Here is a 15,483-nt window from a genome sequence, read left to right as displayed (position 1 = left end):
ATGTTTTCAAAAATTTTATTCAAAATTTTTAAGAATGAATTCTAGTGTTTCATGAAGCATGTGAAGCCTGGCTGGCTGTAAAAGCCATGTCTAAATTCTTTTGGACTGAGGCTTCCAACCATCAGCTGTTACACGACTGTAGGGTATGTCATGCGTGTCATGTCTGAATTACATGCTGAAGCTTGGCTGGCCATTGGCCATGTCTAGTGTTTTGGACCGGAGCTTTCATTGAAAGCTTGGCTGGCGAGTGAGCCATGTCTAATTCCTGGACTGAAGCTTTAGACTAAGAATGCTAGATTCCTGGAATTCATATTAAAAATTTTGGAATCCTTATTTTTGTTTTTCAATTAATTTTTCGAAAAAAATACAAAAAAATTAAAAAAATCATAAAAATCAAAAACATTTTTTGTGTTTCTTGTTTGAGTCTTGAGTCATGTTATAAGTTTGGTGTCACTTGCATATGCATCTTGCATTTTTTCGAAAATATCATGCATTCATAGTGTTCTTCATGATCTTCAAGTTGTTCTTGGTAAGTGTTCTTGTTTGATCTTGATGATTTTTTGTTTTGTGTCTTTTCATGTTTATCATATGCATTCTTGAATTCTTAGTGTCTAAGCATTAAAGAATTCTAAGTTTGCATGTTTGCATTAAAAAATTTTCAAAATTGTGTCTATGATGTTCATCTTGACATCCAAAGTGTTCTTGGTGTTCATCTTGACATTCATAGCATTCTTGCATGCATCACATGTTTTGATCTAAAATTCTCATGCATTGCATCATTTTTCTTGTTTTTCTCTCTTTTCATTAAAAATTCAAAAATCAAAAAAATATCTTTCCCTTTTTCTCTCTCATCAAATTCGAAAATTTGAGTTGACTTTTTCAAAATCTTTTTAAAATCAAGTTGTTTCTTATGAGTCAAATCAAATTTTCAATTTGAAAATCTTATCTTTTTCAAAATCTTTTTCAAAAATCAAATCTTTTTCAAAATTCTTAGTTATTTTCGAAAATTCCAAAAATATTTTTCAAAAATCTTTTTCTTATTTTTATACCAAATTTTCGAAAATAACCATAACAATTAATGTTTTGATTCAAAAATTTCAAGTTTGTTACTTGCTTGTTAAGAAAGATTCAAACTTTGAGTTCTAGAATCATATCTTGTGATTTCTTATGAATCAAGTCATTAATTGTGATTTTAAAAATCAAATCTTTTTTTTCAAAAACTAATTTCTATCATATCTTTTCAAAAATATCTTCTCATCTTATCATTTTCAAAAATCTAATTTCAAAATATCTTTTCCAACTTCCTAACTTCTTATCTTTTCAAAATTTGTTTCAACTAACTAACTAACTTTTTGTTTGTTTCTTAACTTTTTCAAAACTACCTAACTAACTCTCTCTCTCTCTAATTTTCGAAAATATCTTCCCACTTTGGTCCATGATGAAAAAAAAAAGGAAATTGATGTGAATTGTAAATAAAATATATTTTTATTTTATTTTATTTAATTAAAAACAACCGAATAAGTAAAAAAAGATATAAGATGAAATAAAATAATTAGAATCTAAAATATAAATTTTGAAAACTAAGAGAAAAAGGAAAATTAAATTCTAAAACTAAAATAATTACTTAATTAAGAAGATTTAAAAAACTTTGGATTTGAGTTTTTGAAAGGGACTTTGAATATTGAAATTTCAAAACTAAAATAAGATAGAACAAAAATTTCTAAAATAAAAATCTGAATTTTTAAATGAGATTTTCAAAAATTCAATTAAATAACTATGAAAGATATTTTTGAATTCAATGAGGAAAGAGAAAAACAATCAAATGACACCAAACTTAAAATTTTTAGATCAAAACAAAGAAAATAAACAGGAAAACTTTGAAAATCAAGATGAACACTGGGAGCAGCTTTTGAAAAATTTTTAAGAAAATAGAAACACAAAGGACACAAAACTTAAAAATTTTTATACTCTGAGCACTAATAATTCGAAAAAAAATGGAAGAAAAATAAACTTATGCAATTGACACCAAACTTAAAACATGAAACTAAACTCAAACAGAAGAATAAATTATGAAGTTATTGGTTTTGAAAATTTTCCAAAATAATTTAGAAAAATAAAATAAGGATTTTAAAATTTTAACCAAAAACAATAATAGAAGACTCTAAACCAAAAAGAAAAATTTTTCCTAATCTAAGCAACAAAATAAACTGTTAGTTGTCCAAACTCGAACAATCCCCGGCAACGGCGCCAAAAACTTGCTGCACGAAATCACAATCACACTTTTGTAATTTCGCACAACTAACCAGCAAGTGCACTGGGTCGTCCAAGTAATACCTTATGTGATTAAGGGTCGATCCCACGGAGATTGTCGGCTTGAAGCAAGCTATGGTTATCTTGTAACTCTTAGTCAGGATATCAATAACAATTCTTAGTTTTAATTAGAATGAGTAAAAGAACATAAATTAAATAATACTTGTTATGCAGTAATGGAGAACAGGTTGAAGTTTTGGAGATGCTCTATCTTCTGAATCTCTGCTTTCATACTGTCTTCTTCTTCACGCACGCAAGGCTCCTTCCATGGCAAGCTGTATGTTGGGGGATCACCGTTGTCAATGGCTACCGTCCGTCCTCTCAGTCCAAATGGTCCAAATGCACTGTCACCGCACGGTTAATCATCTATCAGTTCTCACTCATGTTAGAATAGGATCCAGTGATCTTTTTGCGTCTGTCACTACGCCCAACACTCGCGAGTTTGAACCTCATCACAGTCATCCTTTCCCGGATCCGACTCCGAATATCACAGACAAGGTTTAGACTTTTCGGATCTCAAGGATGCTGCCAATTGATTCTAGCTTATACCACGAAGACTCCGATTTCATAGATTCGAATGCTCTGTTATTAGGAGAGGCACTCAAACTCGTGAATCAGGAACCAAAGAGATACACACTTAATCTAAGATAGAACGGAAGTGGTTGTCTGACACGTGTTCATAGGTTAAGAATAGTGATGAGTGTCACGGATCATTACATTCATCATGTTGAAATGTGAGTGAATATCTTAGAATAGAAACAAGCGTGATTGAATGGAAAACAGTAGTAATTGCATTAATCTATCGAGACACAATAGAGCTCCTCACCCCCAACTATGGAGTTTAGAGACTCATGCCGTAGAAGATACAAAATTCAGATGTAAAAATGTCATGAGGTACAAAATAAATCACTAAAAGTGGTTTTTATAATGAACTAGTAACCTAGGTTTATAGAAAATGAGTAAGCTAAGATAGATAGTGCAGAAATCCACTTCCGGGGCCCACCTGGTGTGTGCTTGGGATGAGCATTGAAGCTTTCACATGTAGAGACTTTTCTTGGAGTTAAACGCCAGCTTTGGTGCCAGTTTGGGAGTTTAACTCCAGCTTTTATGCCAGTTCTGGCATTTAACGCCAGAAAAGGGTAGAAAGTTTGTGTTTAAACGCCAGTTTGCGTTATCAAAACTCGAGTCAAGTATGAACTATTATATATTGATGGAAAGCTCAGGATGTCTACTTTCTAACGCAATTGAGAGCGCGCCAATTGGGCTTCTGTAGCTCTAGAAAATCCACTTCGAGTGCAGGGAGGTCAGAATCCAACAGCATTTGCAGTCCTTTTTTAGCCTCTGAATCAGATTTTTGCTCAGGTCCCTCAATTTCAGCCAGAATTTACCTGAAATTACAGAAAAACACACAAACTCATAGTAAAATCTAGAAATGTGATTTTTGAATAAAAACTAATAAAAATATAATAAAAAGTGACTAAAACATACTAAAAATTATGTAAAAACAATGTCAAAAAAGGTATAAATTATCTGCTCATCAATTATTTTCTAACTTTACCCATTCTGAAAATACTTCTCCACCAGCTTATTCCATGTTTTCAAGCCTAAATTGGGCTGAGTATCCAACCACTCTTTGCTTGGCCTTTTACAGTGAATGGAAAGAGCAATAGCCTATAGACATCCTGGTCTACTCCGCTAGCTCTTACTGTGTCAGCTATCTGCGAGAATTCAGCAAGGAATTCTGTGGGCTCTTCTTGTGAAAGTCCCTGAAACTGGCAGTTTTGCTGCACTAGAGTTATTAACTTTGGGTTGAGCTCAAAATGAGCTACTCAAATAGGAGGTATACTACTGTTGCTTCCATAGAAGTTGGGAGTGGGGGCTGCATAAGACCCCAAGGTTCCTCTTGGTTGTGCCTCTCCCTCTAGATCTATAGTGCACTCTTCTTGTTCCTGCATACACAGACAAGAGACAAATAAAAGTGGGAGTCTCTATGTCAGAGTATAGAGAGCTCCCAATGAGATACCCAAAAAGTAACAAGAAATAAAATAAAAATATTTTTTTTGAAATATCAAAAATAACAAAAAAATGGAAAAGAATTAACTAGAAATTTTGAAAATTAAAATGAAAAATTCTATTAATGATTTTTGAAATTCAAAATTGAAAGAAAGAAAGACCAATGAAACACCAAACTTAAAATTAAAATAAGATAAAAAAAACAATTAATTAAAAAGATTTGAAAATGAGATAAAAGATTTGATTTTGAAAATTTGAAATTTAAAAAGAGTCAATCAAAGATTTGAAAAATTAAATTTGAAAAGAAAAAGTCAAACAAGATAAGATAATATTTTAAAATTAAGACAGAAGATTTGATTTTAAAAAGAGAAAAGAAAGAATTTTTTTTCGAAAATAAACAGAGAATTAGGTTAAGGAATTTCGAAAAAGATGAGAGAGAAAGAGGGTAGAAGATTTTCGAAAAAGAGGAAAGAGAAAGTAGTTAGGAGGTTTTGAAAAAGAGGAAAGAGGAAAGAATTAAAGAGACACCAAACTTTTAAAATTAAAATAAGATAAAATAAGTAACTAACTAACTAACAAGATTTGAAAATAGAATAAAAGATTTGATTTTGAAAATTTGAAATTAAAAAGAGAAGTTAAAAGAAGATCTTGAAATTTAAATTTGGAAAGAAAAAGTCAAACACAGATTAGGAAAGATAACATTTGAAAGATTTGAAAAGATTTGATTTTAAAAATTGAAAATTGAATTTTGAAAATTTTGAAATTTGAAATTTGAAATTTGAAATTTGAAATTTGAAAACTGAATTTTAAAACTTGAATTTTGAAATTTTGAATTTCGAAATCTTGAAGTTTGAAAATTGAACTTGAATTAAGATAACATAAGAATTTGAAATTTGAATTCTAAAATTTAAATTTAAAACAAGATAAGATAAAATTTTGAATTTTAAAGGAAAAGATAAGACAAAGATTTGAAAAGATAACAAGAAAGTTTAAAATTTGAATTTTGAATTTTTGAATTTTGAAAAATTAAAAAGACAAACACTAAAAGACACCAAACCTAAAAATTTAGAAATCAATTGACTAGGATTTCAAAAATTTGGAAAGAAAAACACAAACAGACACCAAACTTAAAAATTTTAAGATCAAACAAAAGAAAATAACAAGAACAGTTTGAATACTATAAAGAACACTCAAGCAAGATTTTCAAAAAACTAAATGACACCAAAACTTAAAGATTTTAAAATCAAACAAGAAAAATTATCGAAAAAATTTCAAACATCAAGAAGGAAAACAAGAATAATTTCGAACATTCAAAGAAAAATATGAACACAAAAAGGGACACCAAACATAAAAACTGACACAAGACTCAAAGAAAAGAAAAGAAAAAGATGATTAAAGATAAAAAGTTTTTGAAAAGTTTTTTTTTTAAAAAGAAGAAAAATAAGAAACAGAATTAAAAGAGTAATAAAACCTTAACAATACTTAATCTAAGCAACAAGATAGTCTGGTAGTTTGTCAATCTGGAACAATCCTCAGCAACGGCGCCAAAAACTTGGTGCGCGAAGTTGATCTCCGCAAACTTCACACAGATGAACTGGTAAGTGCACCAGGTCATCCAAGTAATACCTCAGGTGAGTGAGGGTCGAATCCCATGGAGATTGTTGGATTGAGCAAGCAATGGCTATCTTGTAAATCTTAGCCAGGCAGACAGAAAAGATAGTGGTTGTGAAAAACGCATAAAAACAGAATAAGGAAAGAATTACTGAATTGGTGTGAAAACAGTGATAAGAAATCGGTTGAGGCTTCGGAGATGCTTCTTCTTTTTGAATCAACTTTTCTTATTGTCTACTCCAACAATGGATGAATCATTCCATGGCAAACTGTAAGTGATTAACGCCGAGGCTAGTGGTCATTAATCTCCTCTGCTTCATATCACATGCCGGTGCTAATGGTCATCCAATCTGAATGAGGGTGAAACTCTAGAAATTTAATCCTTGGTGATCCTACTCAAAATGCCACAAACAAGGTCGAATCTTCCGGATCGGAGAATGAAGCTTTATGATTCTAGTCTATACCACAAAAGCCCTAATCACCCCGTACCTCGGCTGAACAGATGTTCCCATGTCCCCAACAAAGTCGTGGATTAGCCGTCTAAGAGATGTATAATCAAGCTTGTGATTCAATGCTATCCTACTAGAGACTCGCAAGAACCCATGTAGAAAATGAGTCATACTCTCGTTCCACCCGGTTTCATTAGTTTGAAGAACGAAGATACATTTTAGAATGGAATCAAACATAGATTGAAATAGAAACAATAGGCCAAAGATTCATTGCTCCTACATTTTTGTAGGTTTATCATTAACCATCATAAAAATAATTACAAAATGTACCCCTTTTTTTTTTGAAAAATTTATTAAATAGATATTGACCCCTTTAACTATTGTTATGTACACTTTTTCCCTTTATCTTTTAGTTTCAGATTCAACGAAGAAGAGAGGTCTGCTAGGGTTTATAGAATCAATTTCAATCAATGCCATTTTCTCATCTTCTTCCTCTGCTCTATCTCTGGTTCGCCTACCCTCGCCGCCACAACACGCATCAGACGCCGTCGCTCCCTGCGTCTGCCGCTGCTCCCTGCGTCCGCCGCCCCTCCTCACGTTCTCGGAGGAACAAACTATCAGTATCACCACCCTGTTAAATTTCGCAGAGAAAGAACGAGAACCAGAGCGACCCTTGATGACACTGAAATAGGACAACTTTCCTCAACTCCACTTCTTGTTGAGGACGACAAACCCAGCAAGGTATGCTTTTTCCTCTGCCTTCTTTTCAGTTCGGTTTGATTCTTTTAGAATAGTCAAGATGATGAATTTTGAATCCTTAGGGTAGCTTTTCAGGCAATGATTTTTGCCCTGCTTCGAGTTTCCTTAGTGTTTTGATTCGAATTTTAGTTACCTATTTTTGACCAGGGAGCACATTCTGCTGCAACTACTATAACATTCATCACGTTGGTCCTAGCCAAAGGTTGCGGTATTTCACCTTCACTCCCAATCTCATTAGATTCATCAGTGATATTCTCCAAACCTGATTCAATAACACCATCCTGATTCTTAACCTTAGTTCCATTTGTAAAGAAGGCTGGTAGTGAATCCAGCCTCAACGAAGCCGGTTCAGGAGGTGGGACTCTAACATCCTGGTTAGATTCATCAAAGCCTCCATAAATGCCTAGAATGTTACCATTTTGGTTCTCAAAAGAATGGCTTCTGCCATTGGTGCCATGTTCATAAGAAATACTGCCCCCTTCTGGTTTACTAATATTGTCACTGTCTATGGAAGAAATTAGTTTCTTTCTTTCTGAAATCTGCAATTGATGAGTTGAGATTGGCCATGTAAACATTTGCTATGAAGCACAACATAAGCATAGTTACAGTAGCCTTCTAGATGAATAAACAAGCATATATAGTACTCTTGGTACATCCATACTAAATATATCTAGATACAATGAATTGTGAATGTACTGAGTTTTTAAGGTGACAGATATTTTGAAACGGATAGAGTAAATACAACACTACTTTAGGATAAAGCAGAATATACCTGTTGAAGTAGGTCCCTTTTCAAAGCAAGAACATTATTCCTCTTTTCAATAGTGGCATGCACCACGTCTTTTAATCCATCTTTATACTCATCTTTCCCAAAACTCTTGCAAGCTATTGGTCTTACTTTCTTACTCCTCCATAACACCCTCTTGCACCAACACAACCCCAACCTTTCAGAATGCCCAAAACATGAACCCTTTATGCCACAAACCAGAAACCGGGGAGAATGGTAAGGATGGCTAATTCACCTCCCAGGTTCCCAGTACTATTTGTGCCAAGTTGAACATAAAAACACATCATAAATAGTCAGAACTTTTAGCTTATTTAATAAGTTTTTTCTTTGATATATTTTAAGTCTCTTCTGCCTTATGAGTTTTTTATATTAGAAGAAATAGTGGGAGAAGAAAAACTGGTAAGAAAAAACAAATGAAGAATGGGTTATTTAACTGTAAATTTTTATAGTTATGTTTTCTGTGCTCCTATGAATGCACTTCATGCTCAATTTTATATTGGCAGCATGGTCATTTTTATTGTTATATTTTAATCTCTCTTGTCTATTCTCTCATTTCTGGATTTTTTTCCTGTAATGTTTCATGTATTCAGTCTTAATTGGAGCTTGATCATTATTTGTATGCCGGATAAAGGTGATGAATCAGGGCCAATCATTCTTCATCTGGATTCTTTGAGTCTTCAATCTAGCAGATCACTATTTGATAACATCAAAAGGTTAGGATGAAGTAGCACTTGATTTATTGTATACCATATATGTGACATATCTAGTTCATTTCTGATCTGGTTATTAGTTCTTAAACATATCACAGCTTCCATATCTTGTGACTTCACTACCATCCTATGTTACAAGTAGGTGTTTTTCTTATGTTCTTGTAATTTGTAAGCATATATGTAGATTAATGTAAAATTGACCTCACCATTATTTTATATTATTCATTCAACTTGGCCCAGTATTCTTAAAATGTATAGTTACAAACAATCTAGCTAAATCCATACGTATACTTATAGAGAAAATCATGTGTCACAAAATGGTCCTCTGACCTTGTATCTTAATGACATGATACAAGTTTGAAAACTTAAATGTTATGCAGATTTTACAGTTTGAATGAAAGGATTGAAATAATGAATAGTTATTAATTATCATAAGGCTTGTAATGTTGTTGTATTTAATGGCGCCACTGAACATGGTTTGTCCAAAATAGTTGTCATGTTGTTCCAAGTCATTAGCAATTAAGAACCCTACGATTCCAAACACAATACTTTTAATGAATAAATTTCCTTACATCCATGTTCTATGGATTTGAGTACCTCTCTCTCTGTAAATTTACCACCACTCTATACAAATTGCCAAAACCACTTCTATGTGCTGATGCAGTAGCTGGCACAGGAAAGTGCCTTTCACAATATATAAAGAGAAAATTAAACACCTCATCAATCAACTCAAAGAAAGCAGTGTGTTTAAAATAGGTTCATTTCAGCAGGAATGGCATATGCATATCTAATCTTGCGAGCAATCTATTTCTATGGATTGAGGTGGCAGCCAAGCAAACTTTGCAGGGTTCTCAAAGGGGAAACGATGTATTCTTTAGTGGTCGCGAGCGGCGGGGATTTTATGACATGGGATCAGAAATATAGATAGATTATAGATAGAGGATATATACTCTTTAATATTTTGTTGTCCTTTACACCCACCGCATGCATAGCTGGCATTGCCAATTGTTCTTATCTTTCTATTTTTACTCTTATATTTTCACCATTAGATTTTGGATTCACGCTTCTTCATTTCCCCTTAATACAATAAATGAAACTCGTGTCCAATTCCATGATTCCTAAGATTGACACTATTAGATTGATTTTAATTTTAAAAGATTGTGATTTGTGATGACTGGTACTCGGTGTTTGGTAATTTATATACAAACTTAAGTTTCATTTTGAATTGTGTATTGGTGTTTAGGAAGTTATGGGTCAGGAATTTTCTCATGAAGGGGTTAATAGCGAGCATACATCATATGATCAATATAAGCAGGAGGAAGAAAAACATGAGGAAGTTGACGTGGATTATATGGATGAGGATGACACAAATGTGGAACCAATGTTCGATTATCACGGCTTCGATGAAGGGTATAACATTGACTCACTCGAAGACATTGGGATGATTAAATTTTGGAACATCAGGGATGAAGATGTATGTCATTTTCACTTTTCTGATGTCGACATTGCATTTGAGTTCTACAATAGATATGCAAGTAAAAGAGGCTTTAGTGCTCGGAAGAATAGGACTAGGAAGAGTCATGCGGGCGCACTTAAGTTGAAGAATTTTGTATGTCATCATGAAGGATTTAGACCGCCAAATAATTACGGCATCGGAAACCTTAAGAGAAAACCTACACCCAAGACAAGGTGTGGCTGCAGTGCAATGATGGAGATTCGCGTAGATGCACCTAGTGGTCGTTAATTTTTTTCATATTTTTCAGATGAACACAATCATCCGCTTCTGGATCCTCGGTTGACTGGATTGTTCCCTGGGCATAGATTCATGTCCGAGGCTGATATTGGCCACATGGTTAACATGAAAAAGGGTGGGATTAGTGTTGGGCAGATATATCGGGCATTAGCAAATCAGGCAGGTGGCTACGAGTATCTCTCTTTCACGCAAAGGGACATGTACAATAAAATAGCAAAGCAGAGGTGCCAATTATCCGGTGATGCATATGCAGCTTTGAAGTATCTAGAAGATCAAGCAACAAATGACCCTTCTCTCTATTATAATCATCACATGGATGCCGATTGTACTTTGCGCAATTTATTCTGGTGCGATGGTCTCAATAGGGCAGACTACTCATTATTTGGCGACGTGCTGGCTTTTGATGCTACCTATAAGAGAAATAAATATATGTGTCCACTGGTGGTATTTTCTGGTATCAATCATCATAATCAAACAATTATCTTTGCTGCTGCTTTAATTTGCGATGAGAAAAAAGACACATATAGGTGGTTGCTACAACAACTGAAGGCGGCAATGAATTGGAAAGCACCTGTTTCGGTGATCACGGATGATGATCTATCAATGAAGTTCGCCATTGAGAAAGAGTTTCCTAATGCACATCATAGATTATGTGCATGGCATCTGATTCGCAATGCAACAAGTAACATTGGCAAGCCCCAGTTTACCTCCATGTTTAAAAAGTGTATGCTAGGCGACTATGAAATTGATGTATTTCGTCAAAAGTGGTTTGAAATGGTTGAGGGATTTGGTGTCGAAAACAAGAATTGGGTCCTAGATATGTATAAAAAGAGACATTCATGGGCAACTGCACATATAAGAGGGAAGTTTTTTGCTGGTTTTCAGACTACTTCTCGGTGCGAGGGATTAAACTCGATCATTGCAAAGTATGTCAACTCAAGGTACAATCTGGTTGAGTTTATTCAACACTTTAATTGTTGTGTCGACCATATAAGGTGGAAAGAGGTCCAGGCTGACCTCGCCTCTGTGAATGGGAGACCCAGTATGCAAACCTGTTTTCAACAGTTAGAGAGGAGTGCTGCCAATGTTTACACCCTATCAATTTTTATATGTTCCAACCAATCCTTGTACGGGCTGCATCAATGAAGGTAATAAATATGAGGCAAACATGCTCTTATGTGATTTACTCTGTCGGTTTGGACCGAACGCCAAATGAGATGTGGCATGTATTCTGTTGTGACATTGAGATGGAATTCAATTGTTCATGTATGAGAATAGAATCATTTGGCATACCTTGTGAACACATAGTTTACGTCTTAGTGCATGAAGATATAGAAGAGTTGCCAGGGTCATTAGTCTTGCCTAGGTGGACCAAGACTGCCAAAGTTGGTTTGCAAAATGCAGTCGGATTTCATTGGGATTTTTTTATGCTTAGTCAATACGGTTGTTTGATGGATTGGTTTAGACAACTAGCCAACTTTGCTTGCCGAGATAACAAGAGATTTATCTCTACACGGGAAATGGCTTTGAATTTGTTGAAACAATTTAAGGAGGAAGATGCTGGACAATAAGGGTTGGTCAATGATGCAGATAGTGTAAGAGATGATGTGCAAGTGGATGCTTCAAGAGCTGGGCTTGCAACCAATGATCTCGGACATAGCATGCCAAGGGACCCAAGAAAATGTAGGACAAAAGGGGGGCTTTGCAGTCCAATAAAAGAAAACATCGATGTAGACAGTGTGGCATGGAGGGCCACAATCGAAAAACTTGTCGTGTTCGTCGTGGCATTTCACAGTTAGAAGGCCGTGGAAATGACACATTTGATAATGACTCAGATGATCACATGAAAATTGAAGATGACTCATTGGTAAGTACTTTTACCAATGAGGTATGACTAAGTTTTAATTGCTGCTTATTAGCTTGTACTAATGATTTTATATTACTGATATTGTAGGTATATGATGAGAATGCTTCGTGCAGCAGCAATGAAGTGCTGTAATAAGGTATGGTTAATGGTTTAAGTTTCTGGTATTCTCTAATTTTTATTCTATTTGGGATTGGTGTTTCTTTTTTAATTTTTTTGTTATATTTAATATTCTTAGAATTCAGCTTTTGCGATGGTTATTGTTGTTCATGATTATGACTAAAGGTTGAGGTTTGTACCCTTTTTTATGGCATCATAGAAATGTGAAGCTATTGCTTTTTTGTTCCATCATAGAAATGAAAAAAGAAAAATTTGCTTTCCTTTATTTGTTATTGTGTTTGTTGTGTTCGTTGTCACATTGATCTATTCAAATATTATGTTCCTTACATGTTAGGCTACTGCTATTTACTATTATGAACCAAAGTTTGAAGTCCTGCTTTGCTTTTTCTACTTCTGATAGTGGATATCAAGATTGGGGACCAAAGTTAGAAAACTTGGAGTGAAACCTTTATTTTATTGCAATATACTTGCTATGCAGCCTATATTATGCGTTTGTTCCTCTGGATCTATCTTTTTGCATAGATTAAGTTAGAAAATTAGTTGGATACATTTTGTATTGATTTGAGAAATTCAATGCGTTTGAATTAATATTAGTTAGAATAATTATTTTTAGCCTATTAGTTTGGATAATTTAATTCCTTCTTTTTTTAAAATCTTTTAATTTATTCTTTGATTAAATTTTATACATAATTTATATTTTTATTAATTCATATTTTTTTGTGCGCGTATTTTAACTTTGGTAAATAAATAATTTTAGAAAAAATTATTTTTTTCCCGTCTTTTTAGGAATGGTGGCCTTCGAATAGATGTAAATTATCCTAACATTAATGATTTATTAAATATTTTCGGCTTAAATAATTTCTGATTTCTAAAGTCTTTTTATTTTGGTTAAAATAAAATTTAAATAATCCCTATTTTAATTATTTTCAAGACTTTATTCTCTTAAGTGTTGGTGCGATATGTCTAACAACATCAACATTTCAGCATATTACTAAGTTAGTATTTAATCTGACTCGTCAGTACCTAATGGAGCAAACTAACATCATAGTTTAAAATAAAAACCTTTCAAAGGTTGCTTGTCCAAAAACAAAAAAGTGAATTAATAAAACTCAAAATCAAAATACTAGTATTTTATAAGGATTAAAATCTTATTTAATTTTCACGTGCTTAATTATTTTAAAAAAGATAATTTTAATTTTGATACAATATAATTTTCTTAATGAATATTTAAATAGCATGTGTAAAATGTAATTTTTACTATAAAAATACATAACCAAATATCTGTTTTTACTTCTATCGGATAAAATATAGGTTCAAGAAATGAGGATACATATTAAATTAGAAAAATATTAGGTAAATAAGTTATTTTTATGATTAAGTATAATTTTTTCTTTTCTTTTTTTTTTTTTTTTGCTTTATGCATCTCGTCTTTATTTTTGAACTAATTTTTATTGTGCTAATAAGCTATTGGAACAATTTTGTTGAACTTAATTATCAAAATGACTTGATCACATAATATCATCGATTAGGTTAATAACATTCTTCATCAAACATTTTTTAGTTTGATTGATTCAACCAAAACATCACAAAAAATATAAATAGTTATTATTCACTTGAAAGAAATATAGAAAGAAAACATAATAAAGAAGATATATATGCCCAAACGTGTGAAATTTGTCTTTTGGTTGAACCCGTGCATTGTTTGATTTAAAAATTTTCCATGTCACTCATAAGCCATAATTCAGGTTCAGGATAAATAGAAAAAAGGACAAGGAAAGAAGAAAACAATACAAAATCCTATCTAATAGATAATGTAATCTGTAGAGTACCCATCATCAATGGATTTCTTGCAAGATGGGGCACCCTCTCTTCGTCTATTTTTGTAAGTCTAACTAAAGATGTTATGGGTGTATCATAAGCCACCATAATTGAAACCTCTCGTTAACATCTGCCCGTATCTTATTCCAATCTCCGGTGACGAAATCCAATGCTAAATACATTCTACTACTTTCCGCATGCAGCTGTTATTTATTTTACCAAATGTTAACGCATGTATTATATGTAATTAAAGAGCGAAATTGTCTATGTTAAGAGTTACCTTCAGAGGGACCACAGGAGTGAATTCCTGTTGCACATCCATCCATTGCATAACCCATATAGCTGGATCATTGCTGTGTGAAAACGTATCATGCAATACAACATAAGGAAGTCGAATACAACATATATATAAAATTAAATAACCAACAATTTGAATAATTACCTATTTATGCACCTAGGAATACCTATTGCATTACGGACTTCCCAACCCTCGAAATTCACTATGTCTTGTATACCACATTCTGCGTACTTCTCTGATGATATTATTTCAGAAAGAGTCACTCCCTGTAATAATAGTGTGCTTTACTATTTGAAGTAATGATATTATTAACTTTGTTTCTATAGTAGGAGTACTTACTATATTTCTAATATGATGCTTGCGTGGTTCATCATCTTCAACCTTACAGTGAGAGTCTAAGTGATAAAGTATTTTGTTAAGAATGCTCATTACCATCAGATACCGGTGATCATTCTCCTTGATTGGGACATATATATGTATCACAAATAGGATGTAATATGTATAAGTCATAGTTTGAGTACTTTTTATTATAATAAAATTACTCCAATAATTATCTTCAACGTACGAATTGAAGGTCTCGGGTTGGTGGCATATAATATGCATATTTTTCCAGTAGGTCATGATCCTCCATATGTAACGACATGTCATCCTAGGAATGTTTGAGGACAATGGTTATTTATTTTGGTTAGTTAAAAGAAAAAAAGCAAGATTTTGATTTACCGTAAATGATGGTGGAAGGGACCAAATATTTTTTAATTTGGTCATGGTAATATTTGATGTTATCTTCAATGCCATCAACTTTATTACCAGTTCAGATACTTGCTTGCCAGGTACAAGACAGAACAGATCCCCTCTAGTTGCAGTTGTATCTTGTATATGAACCAAATCCTCACTAACACAAAGCCAACACGTTAGCCACAGGGAGAATTAAAATTAAAAATAAAAGATAAAAAAAATGCTCATGCTATGTCAATATCAGCATTAAAGATGT

At 33.1% G+C, this 15,483-nt stretch overlaps 1 protein-coding gene across 1 annotated transcript; it reads left to right on the top strand.

Annotated features, from left to right (window-relative positions):
* Window positions 1-10,464: 10,464 nt before the first annotated feature.
* On the top strand, window positions 10,465-11,963 carry LOC112763540 (protein FAR1-RELATED SEQUENCE 5-like). Its single transcript, XM_025809187.1, has 2 exons — window positions 10,465-11,333; window positions 11,858-11,963. Exons 1-2 carry the CDS (start codon window positions 10,465-10,467, stop codon window positions 11,961-11,963), a joined length of 975 nt encoding a protein of 324 aa, XP_025664972.1.
* Window positions 11,964-15,483: the final 3,520 nt, after the last annotated feature.

Source organism: Arachis hypogaea, chromosome 17 (genome assembly GCF_003086295.3).
Source record: "Arachis hypogaea cultivar Tifrunner chromosome 17, arahy.Tifrunner.gnm2.J5K5, whole genome shotgun sequence".
NCBI classification, from domain to species: Eukaryota; Viridiplantae; Streptophyta; class Magnoliopsida; order Fabales; family Fabaceae; genus Arachis; species Arachis hypogaea.
The sequence above is the reverse complement of the archived record's forward strand: the minus strand, read 5'-3'. Positions and strand labels throughout refer to the sequence as shown.

Excerpts from the sequence above, each read along its gene's own strand:
- LOC112763540 (XM_025809187.1), top strand. The coding sequence starts at position 10,465 with ATGTCCGAGGCTGATATTGGCCACATGGTTAACATGAAAAAGGGTGGG. Across the intron at positions 11,334-11,857 it reads GCAAAGTATGTCAACTCAAG|ACAACTAGCCAACTTTGCTT; the intron begins GTACAATCTGGT and ends GGATTGGTTTAG.